We start from the raw sequence: 12,320 nt of genomic DNA, 5'->3' as shown, positions 1-12,320 counted from the left end.
CGTTCCTGTCGGCGTCCCTCTCGGCGTTCCTGTCGGCGTCTCTCTCGACGTCCTTCTCGGCGTCTCTCACGGCGTCCCTCTCGACGTTCCTGTCGCGGTCTCTCTCGGCGCCTCTCGGTGTCTCTCTCGACGTCCCTCTCGAAGTCCCTCTCGACGTCCTTGTCGGCGTCTCTCTCGACGTCCTTCTCGGCGTCCCTCTCGACGTCCTTCTCGGCGTCTCTCACGGCGTCCCTCTCGACGTTCCTGTCGGGGTCTCTCTCGGCGCCTCTCGGCGTCTCTCTCGGCGCCTCTCGGCGTCTCTCTCGGCGCCTCGCGGCGTCTCTCTCGACGTCCCTCTCGACGTCCCACTCGACGTCTCTCTCGACGTCCCTCTCGAAGTCCCTCTCGACGTCCTTGTCGGCGTCTCTCTCGACGTCCTTCTCAGCGTCCCTCTCGACGTCCTTCTCGGCGTCCCTCTCGGCGTTCCTGTCGGCGTCCCTCTCGACGACCCTCCCGACGTCTCTCTCGACGTTCCTGTCGGCGTCTCTCGCGTCGTCTTCTCGGCGCCTGTCTCAGCTCCTCTCTTTTTTAACTCCTCGATTTCTGACATTTTTCTTAACTAGGGAGCTTCGCGTCCCAATAAAGTCCCCGAATACTTTTTCTCCGATTTATTTGGTATGGATTCTTGCACCAACCAACCCCACACCTGACACCAGTAAGTCCCACCCCACCAAGGGACTTACCCCAAACGACGTTCGCCACGATCAGTGTCCATAGCATCCTTTTCTCTCGACCTCTGACTTGGCTCGATTGGTCACAACGGCTGATCCTCGCTGGCTCTGGCTGGCTGAGTTCCCTTGTTGAATCCCAGACGGACTGTGGCTGCTTCTCTCCCGGTCCTTGGTCTTGACTGCCTGGAGTGAGTCTTGGATTTTGACTCAGGCAAGTCTTCCGAGGTGACTTCTGAGAGAGTCCCTGGTCTTGACTACCTGGGGTGAGTCTTGTATCTTGACTGACTGGGGTGAGTCTCGGATTTTGACTGGGGTGAGTCTTGTAACTTTACTAACTTTTGATTTTCCAGTCATCCCTTTTATACCGGGTCTCTCCCGCAGTAAGGGTGGAAAGGAAACTCAAAAGTCGGGGGAGTTCTCACGCCGCGGGTGGGCCGTTAAAGACGGTGGTCTAGCTCAGGGTTGACGCATCCCCTATTTACGATGTCCCCCGTGGCTACGGATTTCCGACCGTTCTTACCTGTCTACCTGAGTAACCATTTCCAAGCTACATTTGCCAGATTTGTCACGTCGTTCCCGTCTGGGTGGTCGCCCCTTCAGAGTACAACCTTTGTCCCTTTTCATTGTTTACCCTATTTTGTTCTTATTTTAACAATTTAAACTTATCACTAAGACCGGCTTACAATATAATATAACATATAAAATATTAATTAAGGTTATCAGTTGAGATAATTGTAAGATATTCATTGGTCAAGCGGACCACGATATTAGTGAATTGAATATAAAACATTCATCAAACCGGCATGGCAACATCATGGCCAATGCATTGAGGCAAAGCCAAGAGAAAAAAAAAGATTCATCACATTCCACACATCAAACATTTTTACATAATCTAATTTTTGAACAATTTAGCTTTTCTTTTCCTATTTATCCCCATCTATATAATCCTGAAAGGACAATTTGGCCGAACCATTACCAACGTTTTTTACCATCGTTGGCTCTTTTCATCTCAAAGAATCCGACTCCTTATACAAAAATGTCTTTCTATACCGCCTTCCTCCCCCACCATTCGAAATCCAACGTATATAAACATAAAATTGCAATATCTCACTGGCACTCTCAACACGACTTGCAAGAATGGCACAATTACACAGAAAACTGTGAACTGAATAAGTAGAAATACTTTGATTGAATATATAAAAAAATATTTATTTGCATTGTATAAATTCACTTTTTTCCTCCCCCTACCGGGGTTTTTGTTAAATTTAAACAATGTTTGTAAATCCCAGGCCCTTAAGAGATCTCAATAAAGATTGAAACGTTGGCACGATAAAGAAAATGTTTTTCTGAAACCTACATCACACCAGACCGCATCCCACGATTTCTGAATAATCATTACAAAAGAATTATTGTAAGGCATCCGCAACCGAACCAGGATTATGGTTGAACTCCTAATAGAGCACTACCACCACCGGATAGGAGCACTGACAGAAGAAACTCTGTGCAGACACATTCGATGTTTCTGTGAAGGTCTAATTTGGTGAAGGTTCTTGCAACTAGGAGAAAAACCACGAGCAAGACCCCTACACTAAAGAGCCGCTAGCAAAGCTATGGAAGCTGATGCCTGAAGCTGGCCAGTGAGTTATAAATAACAGAGGAGCACAATAGATCTATTCAGGTCAAGGTGCAGTAGGCCATGTGGCCGCCTCTTTTATCCCTATCCCTACCCTAAAGCCGAGGAAATCGTGTCGACTGCACTGAAGTACTGCAGTAGAATGGAGAGGCAGCAACCCAAATTAAGTTTTCAGTTTCGAATCTTGGAATTAGTCATTAAAACAGGGAGGCTTCTTGGTCTATAAGAGGATGGGGCTCAGGGAATTTGGTGTTGGAGTTATGAAAGTTAGTTTCCATTGGATGGGGAAATTATACCTTTGTACGTATACAATTACATTCTAACACTGTAAATTCTCAAATGCAAATAAAGTTTGTCTGCTAACTGGTAAGTTAAAGCGTATTAGTTTTTGTTTTTAATTTGTTAATTTTATTTTAGTTAAAGTTATGACTTTAATTACTTATGAATTAAATTTTATAACTAATGAAATAGTTTGTTGAAGTAATGATTAGATTAGCCAACTTGTCTTGGTTCACAGATCATGACTCAGCGTGACCGTACAGCGGCAACTGGCAAGGTTCGTTACTAGCAGGTTATTCTACGGCTACCAAAGGGCGAAGTCCCAATTTGTTTTCGAGACTTAGACACAATGATTTTAACAAATGTTTTGTTAAAAAAGGCCAAGAGCAAGTAAGATGTTGTTTAATTATGTTGTTGTTGTTGTTGGTTAATTTAATTTAATTCTTCAGATTCATCATGGTATCTATGAAAAGCATGGTGAGTGGACACCGTTTTAACAAAATTAGAGAGAGGCTTTCTGATAAACTCGAACTTATACGTTTCGATCCATTTGGTAAGTGCATATATTTTGATGGAAAACATCCTATTGGGAATTGTTACTCCAGGGCAGGTTTTACTGACTGAGCATCTCTGGAGGCCTCTTGGAGTAAAACTCTCATTTTCATCTGTTAAGCTTTTTTACAAGGGTATTCCAACTATGAGGTTATATGAACCGAGCCGTTGTCTTTGAGTTATACATTTTTGATAGCTTATGTGTTGTGTACACTCTCGCATAGCTGGATCAACATGTGTGTTGTTGTTATAAATGTATCATAGTCATATTCCCACTCCTCTAGAAGGACATTAAATCTATATTCCATGTTCCACATTTGGATACTTAACATTCCACTATCAACCCACTGGCACCATGAATACATTTACTCACCAGAGCATTTAACACAAACAACAAGGTACTGTGGTACCTCCTATAGGATGGTTAATTGTTTCATACTGGATCAAACCAGACTTAACGAACTTAAACGTAATATAGGTATGGTCTAGGGTTATACTGAAACTATGTTATTAGATGCCGTCATACAAATAGTAAAGAATTTCTCCTACTATACCAAATTGTGCTATTTTTGAATAAATAGTGGTTCATTTAAATTTTCTCCAAATTAATGTTGTATGTTGTAAGTCAATTTTCTAGGGGGTTTTTGTATTTTGTTCTGGATAGTACTCTGTTGTGCATGCTAGTCAATTTTTCTCGAGTGCTCTTTGTCTTGCATTCATGAATCCTCCCATTAATTTTTTATTAAAGACTTTTACAGACTTGTTTTATTTAATAACTATAATAATTACAACACTATTACAGAAAAAAAAAATTTAAAATAAACATTAATTATTCAGAAATCGTGAGATGCGGTCTGGTGTGATGTAGGTTTCAGAAAAACATTTTCTTTATCGTGCCAACATTTCGATCTTTATTGAGATCATCTTCAGGGCTCAAAGTGTTTGGATGATCTCAATAAAGATCGAAACGTTGCCACGATAAAGAAAATGTTTTTCTGAAACCTACATCACACCAGACCGCATCTCACGATTTCTGAATAATTATCGATTAACGGTCACTAATCACCACACATAACATTAATAATGAGAAACAGAATCTAAATGGTAAAGTTTATTGGTTCCAAGCATTTGGTAATAAAAAATAATAGTTAATATATAGTAATAATAACTAAAAATAGTTTAGGTAGGGTGAGTACATCAGTTCACTGGTTCAATTCACAAACTGTTTTATGCAGTAATCCAGATTTCAAGCTCACAAATCATTGTCACATTGAAAATAAATAAAAAAATTAATTTAAATTAATAAATCACACAAAAATAAAACTTGTTACAATAGAATTTAAAACAATGAAAATAATTTTGTGTATGTATAAAATTACACCATAAATTGTTTAAGCTTAAAATGTGACATATATCCGAATGTATTAATTAAAGATTATTTAAAGATTGTGAGATGTGGTCTGGTGTTTCAATCTTTATTGTTGTGTTTATTTTCTGTGTAGATGTGTCATTAATAATGAATGACACATCTACACAGAAAACTTTGAGCCCTGAAAAGTTGGCACAATAAAGAAAATGTTTGAAATGGAAATGGTTGAAAGGAAGTGGTGCTGGAATCCATATACCTAAATTAGGTATCAGCATCTCCTCCCCTCTAGGCAATAACACGTCCGTTTTTCAGGCGGAAATCTGGGCCATTAATGTGTGTTGTAGAACACTTATGGAAAATAAAATCAAGGGACAAGATATTAGAATTTTTTCTGACAGTCAGGCTAGTCTTAGGTCATTACAAAAAGATTTGTCAACATCTAGACTGGTGGAGGGAACAGTAGATCTTATCAATATAATCCCTTCCAGGTTTGAGAACAAGGTAACCCTTATTTGGATACCAGCACATAAAGGACACTATGGCAATGAAGAAGCGGAAGGCCTGGCCAAAGAAGGCTTTAATACTGAGTTTGTCGGGCCACAACCGGTATTACCTCACTCTATGAGCACAGCGAAAGAGAGTATTAATCAAAGTATTTCTACTCACTCAAAGTGTTTGTCTTCTGTGTAATTGTGCCATTCTTGCGTGTCGTGTCGAGAGTGCCAGTGAGTTTTTGCTGTTTTATGTTTATATAAGTTGGATTTTGAACGTGGGGAAGGAAGTCAGTATAGAAAGACATTTTTGTATAAGAAGTCAGCTTCTTTGAGGTGAAAAGAGCCGACGAAGGGAAAAAACGTTGGTAATGGTTCGGCCAGATATCCTTTCAGGATTATACAGATGGGGATAAATAAGAAAAGGAAAGCTAAATTGTTGAAAAATTAGACTATTTAAAAATGTTTAATGTGTGGAATATGGTGAATGTTTTATATGTTATAATATGTGTTTTGTGTGAAGTGACAATATATGTTTGTTATCTATATTGAATTTCGTTAATGATATTGGTGTAGCTGCAACTGAGTTTACATGTGTCTATTCTGTAATTGATGCTCTGTTTATTTCTGTTGATGTAAAGTATTTCTAAAAAGTTACGTTTATGTTTGTTTTGTTCTGTGTGTAATATTTTTGGATTGTTGAAGTCGAAATTGTGTTTGTGTTCAAAATGGTGGGTAGCGAGTGCTGAGGATTTTGCTTGAGTTTTTTGCAATCGTAGATATGTTGCTTTACTCTCTTATCCAGATATTGGGATGTAAGACTGATTAAGTTGCCGGACAGTTTAATCAATTGATTTTGTAGATTACGTCAGATTTATTTGTTATTGGAGTGGGATCATTAATTTTGGAAAAAAGTGTTTGAATTGTTTTATAATTTTGGAAAGCTATTTTAAAGTTATCGGACAAGAAAAATGTGTTTAATTTATGTGATCGGTCGTGAATGAATGGCATGGAAATGTATTTTGGTTTGTTTGTATTTGATAGATTTGATGTAGCATTATTAGTAATAGTGGATGGTGTTAGTGTTGAGTTACCATAATACCAAAATCCCTGGACTCTCATTGCCAAACGACCTTGAATGGACTCAAGTTTCTATTTGGGCTATTTAAGGGCTATTTAAAATGTATTGACCAATGTGTATGAGTATTAATCAACTGAATGGTTTTGCCTAGTTCCTCACTTGAATGTGTATGCAAAGTAAGACCTGTCAATTTTTGTAGGAGCAGTGCTGGTAGTTGAAAGATTGGAAGGCAGTCCTGTTAAAAGATTCTGTGCTTGGTTCACAGTTTATAAACAGCTTGTTCTGTACAATAACTTTTATAATAATTTAAACAGCATATATAGTAATTTAATGTTTGAGGATAGCAATTTTATTTTAATAAATTTATGTTTAATAAACAAATCAAACTTTGTTCACTGTGTAATCAAAGAAGTATATCATTTTGTAGCTGTGTGTCCCATTTTAAAAGAATACCATGAACTATATCTCAACAAGAATGAATTGATCCTTAATTCAATATTTAAATGCTAAATAGGGAATAAAGCAACTGAACTACTGTAAAGGAGCATAGAAGATTCAGTATATTTGGTTTTGACATTTAAGTACTGGAAGTTGCTATCAAAATAATAATTTATAAGCCCAACAGATGTCCATTTTATAATATATACTGTTGGTATTTACAATCACTTGATAATTCAAGTGTTTTATTTCTTTCTTGTTATTAATCTAATTTATTGTAATCTAACATATTGATTTGTTTTCAGTTCAAGAGGAAGTAGTCTATAAGGAAGACAAGAAGGTGAAAAGCATGAAGTTTTAATATCTTCTCATAATATACTTGTAAATAGTTAATTTATAAATATTTCCGATCGTTGATAATTAAAAATGTTACTACTTAAACATGATGTTTGTTTTTAATTTGTTTGAAAACTACCTCATCCTTTTGCTTTCATTATAGAATATAAATAGTAAATTGTGGTAGTGGCAATAAAGCTACCTCATTTCTTTAAACAGTTTCAATAGATACGTCACGATTCCCAACTCTCAATTTTATTCTTTGTTTCTTTTGACTCTTCAGCTCTCCGATTCTTTTGATTCCCAACTCCCAGTTTGATTCTTCGATTCCTCAACTCCTGACTACTAGCCTACTTTTCTCAAAGGCCAGAGAAATATTTTACTCAATTTGTCAACAAACTCAATGTTCCCAATCCCAAACTTCTCTACCAATCAATAAATTAATAATTAATATTTTTTTAAATAAATAAATTGCCTACCTTATTCAACTTTTATAATTTTATTTACAATATGCAAAATACTGAAGAAGTTATAAATAGTATAAATAAATACATTCAGTAAATTTTCTGTATGTGATGTAAATGTCTATTAATTTTTTTTACTTATATATTTACGTGCCAAAGTTTCGATCTTTATTGAGATCATCTTCAGGGCCTGGGATTTATAAGCATTGTTTAAATTATACAAATGCATATGAGATGTGAACAAATGAATTTATACACTGATATAAACTTTAGATTCAGTGAAAGAATTTGTACTCATTTCATCTCACAATCTAAATAATCATCAATTAACGGTCACTAAATACCACACATATTACAGACGTTTTCATAGTAATGAATTACTACAATCACACAAATACGGTTACTCTATTCCCCACAATTACCATATAAATGTTGGAAAAGAACAAGGATAAGAAGCCTCTTAAATGATTAATATTATTTTAGTAGTCCAGAGCTGCTGCCAATTGGGTAGCTTTCTCTATAACACCAATAATGCTACAAGCATAAATTGAATCTGCTGGTTTGTTTATTTATATCCAACATATACAGTTGTAAATATAAATAAATGAAGTAAAAAAAATAAAGATATTTTATAACAAATTCATTATGTAACCACGTAAGTAATTTGTCAATAAATTTAAAAAAATTAAGTAAGCAATTTGAGTTTGTATTCTATTATTATTATATTAATCCATACATATTTAGCGGTCATAATTCACCATATTAATTATATCCATTAATTTCTCTCTTTATGTAAGGTCTTGGTAGAGATGAAAAAGAATAATTAATTGAAATTATTAGCATTATTCATTTTCCATCTCAAAATATCTGTACGTGACGTTTCCACTGTACCAACCCCTTTCCCTCAAAGTTTGTCCTTACCAACCCTCTTCCCTCCAATTTCACCGTAAGCCCTTTCTCCCCTGGGTGGATAGGGTCTTAGGGATGGACGGACCATCCCAACCGTCTGTATTCATCCCCAACTCTCAAAGTGTGGACTGAGGAGTGGACATCTGCATGTGACTTGTCAAGTAATTATTACACAACAATCAGTCATTTAACCACCGCATAAGATCGATCACCTTGTGTTAATCTTTCAACGCTTTGCGAATATCCTGTTGACATTTGCAACGCCCAACTCCCTGTTGGATCCTATCTCAAAAAACTTCCATCACCTTGTCCTTCAACATTTACATTATCTTCTGATCTCTCTCATATATTCTGACTTTCTATCACTTCCTATCATCATCTGGAAAGACTTATTCATTACCTCTCACTGACATCGCCGAACGAGTTGCATCGTCCATTGTCAAAGCATCTACTTAAGGGTGGTGCACTGGCCTATTAATTGCCGAGCGAAATCTCATATTACGCCTACAGACCTTCATCGCCTTTATATCATCCTACAAGAGATCATTCATTTGACAAGCTTCAATGATCAACTCAAACAGTGAGTCTTCAGTCATTCCTTTCCTTCGTTTAATTCTTGCTAAATTAATCTATCTCTGAATCAATCATTCCCATTGGCCCGAAACAAGAAATTTTTTCTTAATAATTTTAATATCCTATCTACGGCGGTGTTCGCTCGCGCCATTTTGTTGGTTGCTGGCGAACAATATCAATGCATAGGTAGCATTTATTGCATGCATTTGCATCAATTCATTAGTATAATTTATTTTAAATACGTTTTTGTCATTGTTATTGTAATATAACTAAAAAATAAGTATTACGTTCTGCCAATTCTGGTCCATGGATATAATTTAAGGGATAATGTTTTTAAGTCCTGTCCGCCGAAACGTCTGGCTTCAGTCTTCCAATTCTAGGCCTAGCCCAGTTCATTAAGACTTAAGTTGTGAAAATTAACTACCTACACAAATATGTATAAGAGCTATGTATTTAACATCAATTAAGAAAATTAAGAACACTCCTCCTTTAAAAAAAGAAAAAAAAATCGGTACAAAACTTAAGTGGTAGAAATGATGGAGTGAGTGCAGTGTTCAATCCTTTTTTTAAAAAGGTAGTTCCTACTCACAGTATGTTTATTTCCAATATCCAGATTTCGAGCCCTTAGTTCATCAGGTTGAAGGATTTCTACAACTACGTCTCTCGACATGAATTGCAAAAGTGAACTCGCCGATACCCCGGCAACCCAACGTTCCAATGAGAAACTGGTTTTTTAATGGTGCTTAATTTGAATGTGCGAAAAGCAGGAATTATAACACAAGTAAATATTATAATGGTAAATACTGTAAGAAATTAATTATGAATTAGTGATTAAAGTTAAAATATTAAAAAATTAGAATAATATTAATATTATTAAATCATTATAAAAATTATAAGAATTAAAATAATTTAATTATTTGTATGTTTAATGTTGTTAATAGCATGTTAATATGTTATTGATGTACATATTTAAAATAGGAGGTAGATCAAAATCTATTATATTATTAATGCATTTATCTCCATGTTAATTTTACATTTTTTAATTTCAAATTTCTCAAAGCAATCTAGTTCTCTCCCTTTGTTTTTAGAGATCTTAAGATTAATACGCAAGATACGTAAGTAATAATTCATTAATATAGTATCAATAAAGATATGATTTTTGTTGTTTTATTTTTAAAATAATATTTATGTTTTATTTCCAAGAATGTGCAAAGAATAATCAATAAATTATATACAATTACACTGAGTCCAAAGAAATAAGGTTGTCATTATTATTACTATCATCATTACTTTTCTCTCTAAAAGTACAATGATTTGATACAATTTATATACTAAATATTAATACTATATTACATTTTTCAATGGCAAATGAATACTAGAATTGAAAATAACTGTGAATTATTGCAGGAAATTAGATGAAGGGAGGAACTAATAAAAAAGCTCCTTTAACCAGAGTGTGGGGGATCAAAGAATCAACTCGCCCCAGGGATTGAATTTTTGTGTATGTAAAGGCCGGGGAAACACAGTAATTTTTAAATTTCTTTTAAAACTACGACTTAATATATGCAATCTTAGTTTTTATAATATTAGCTCCAATTTCTCCCTATAACCACTTTTCCTGGTTATCACTTAGCCATTTTGGATAGCAGCAAACTATGTTGTTTAGTATGAAAATACCCAATAGTAGTAGCGCACTACTGGAATGTTCTCTAACACGATATCGCCAATTAATCAAAGGTCTGAAAAAACAGTCACAAGTTGGTCTGCTGAAAAAATCCATTTACTGCCCAGTGTAAATGCATTCTGTTCTACTGACATTATTCATGATAAAATATTGGTCAATTTTTATTGTGCGTCAAATACCATTGCATATGAAAGGGGTATTAAAGTAGTAAAAATAAAACAAATAATCTAAAATGTAGTTGAAAACAACGAAGAGCAAAAGGTTTTACAAAATGAAGTGTATTATTTTATTTAATAATATTTAAATAATTAAATACATAGCACATACAAATATATATATAATAAATATTCCGATATAAAATTCTACATCTGAGTATATAATTTATAAAAAATATTAATATCATTTGGACAATTTATAAGACACTATGAACCAACTTATAGTAAATTATTGTACATTGAAAGCAAAAGAAGTGAGGATGGCTGCTTCTTTCAGAACTGCAAAACCATTCTTGGCTACATCTCTGGAAAATAAATTGAATTTTAGTAAATTGTGTAAAGCAAAATCATCACTTTGGATTAGCACAAAACATGCACACACTGATGGACAAAACAAACGCACCACTCTTAAATTTTAATATATTTAGGTTTATTCATACTTTACATACCAAAAATAAGCCTTTCCATTCTGGTAAAATCCTAAGAAATTCTTTCCCAATCAACAACAGCAACTGTTTACAACTCTTCAAGGGTGTTAGAACCTGGGTTTCGCCATTGTACTAATCGCGTAAGTTGGTCCCAAAGGTGTTCAATTGGGTCAAATTTGGACTTCTAGCTGGCTCACCAAGCACTCAATTTCAACCTCCTTTAGGTAGTCATTCACAATACGAGCTCTTCGGGGCCTGGCATTAGCAAGAATCTCACTGATGTGGGGGCAAATGGCACATGTTCTTATCTTTCTGTGAAGTCAGAGATCTTCGCTGCACAACAACCGGGCGTCCAAGGAAATGCCACCCCAGAACATCAAGGACCCACCCACCATGGAGGAAACATACAGCATGGGTTGTACTATTCTCCTGAGGGTCTCCATATGAAATTATGCTCATCAGGAGATTTGAGGCCAATTTTCACTTCATCTGTAAAGAGAACTCGTCTACAATCTTCCAATATCCAATTCCTGTGCAAATTGATTTAATGCCTGGCCAGTTTGTGAGCTGGTAAGACGTCCATGTGCCTGGTACTAGGCCCTGCATTATTTTCATTGAGCCTTCTTACAGTCCTGGAGGAAATCGAAACATTTCGGATTTGCCTTATCAGATTTCTTATCTCATTTCCTTCAATTTTGTAGAGCTTGATGACGGATGAATCTGCTCTCTCTTGTCCATAGACCTAGGGCAACCCTGTGCTGTCCTAGTAAGACGCTGTTTCTCTGCACTGAAGAACCCTTCCTATTGTAGTGATTTACACTCAGTCTCCTAGGAACTTCACACTAGTCTTCCTCTAATAATGTTATGACCCCTGATACTATCATACTCGCTGACCGGATCCATTGAAAAAGGTTTAAGAATAAAAATAATATCAAATGAAAACAACAAAGAAAAAAAGGTTAATTGGAAACAATCTTTAGACATAGCAAAATGGAAGGGCTGCTTTTTGTTCAACAGGATTAATTAGTACAAAAGTAATGAAAATATGTGTGGTGATTAGTGACCGTTAATCGATATTTATTTAGAAATCGTGAGATGCGGTCTGGTGTGATGTAGGTTTCAGAAAAACATTTTCTTTATCGTGCCAACGTTTCGATC

At 35.6% G+C, this 12,320-nt stretch overlaps 2 protein-coding genes across 4 annotated transcripts in view; one reads left to right on the top strand and one right to left on the bottom strand.

The window, feature by feature from the left end:
- The first annotated feature begins 2,511 nt into the window (after positions 1-2,511).
- On the top strand, positions 2,512-6,999 carry LOC106672340 (39S ribosomal protein L33, mitochondrial). The gene is made up of 4 exons (XM_014403689.2): positions 2,512-2,709; positions 2,861-3,012; positions 3,072-3,175; positions 6,859-6,999. Exons 2-4 carry the CDS (start codon positions 2,972-2,974, stop codon positions 6,912-6,914), a joined length of 201 nt encoding a protein of 66 aa, XP_014259175.2. The 5' UTR covers positions 2,512-2,709; positions 2,861-2,971; the 3' UTR covers positions 6,915-6,999.
- A 3,849-nt stretch (positions 7,000-10,848) lies between these two features.
- LOC106672336 (condensin-2 complex subunit G2-like) overlaps positions 10,849-12,320 on the bottom strand; it is a 26,189-nt gene continuing 24,717 nt past the window's right edge. For all 3 annotated transcript variants that reach the window (XM_024228525.1, XM_014403681.2, XM_024228526.1), the window contains exon 19: positions 10,849-11,039. In XM_024228525.1, the coding sequence (XP_024084293.1) occupies positions 10,964-11,039 (76 nt within the window). In that variant the 3' untranslated portion in view covers positions 10,849-10,963. The remainder of the gene's footprint in view (positions 11,040-12,320) is intronic.

Source organism: Cimex lectularius, unplaced genomic scaffold (genome assembly GCF_000648675.2).
Source record: "Cimex lectularius strain Harlan isolate CLEC.00 unplaced genomic scaffold, Clec_2.1 scaffold260, whole genome shotgun sequence".
NCBI classification, from domain to species: Eukaryota; Metazoa; Arthropoda; class Insecta; order Hemiptera; family Cimicidae; genus Cimex; species Cimex lectularius.
This window is presented reverse-complemented; position numbering and strand designations above follow the sequence as displayed.

What these genes read in the sequence shown, in the direction of transcription:
- LOC106672340 (XM_014403689.2), top strand. Translation starts at nt 2,972, where the DNA reads ATGATTTTAACAAATGTTTTGTTAAAAAAGGCCAAGAGCAA. An exon ending in TTAAAAAAGGCCAAGAGCAA is followed by an intron (nt 3,013 to 3,071) that starts GTAAGATGTTGT and finishes TTAATTCTTCAG; the next exon opens with ATTCATCATGGTATCTATGA. An exon ending in TATACGTTTCGATCCATTTG is followed by an intron (nt 3,176 to 6,858) that starts GTAAGTGCATAT and finishes ATTTGTTTTCAG; the next exon opens with TTCAAGAGGAAGTAGTCTAT.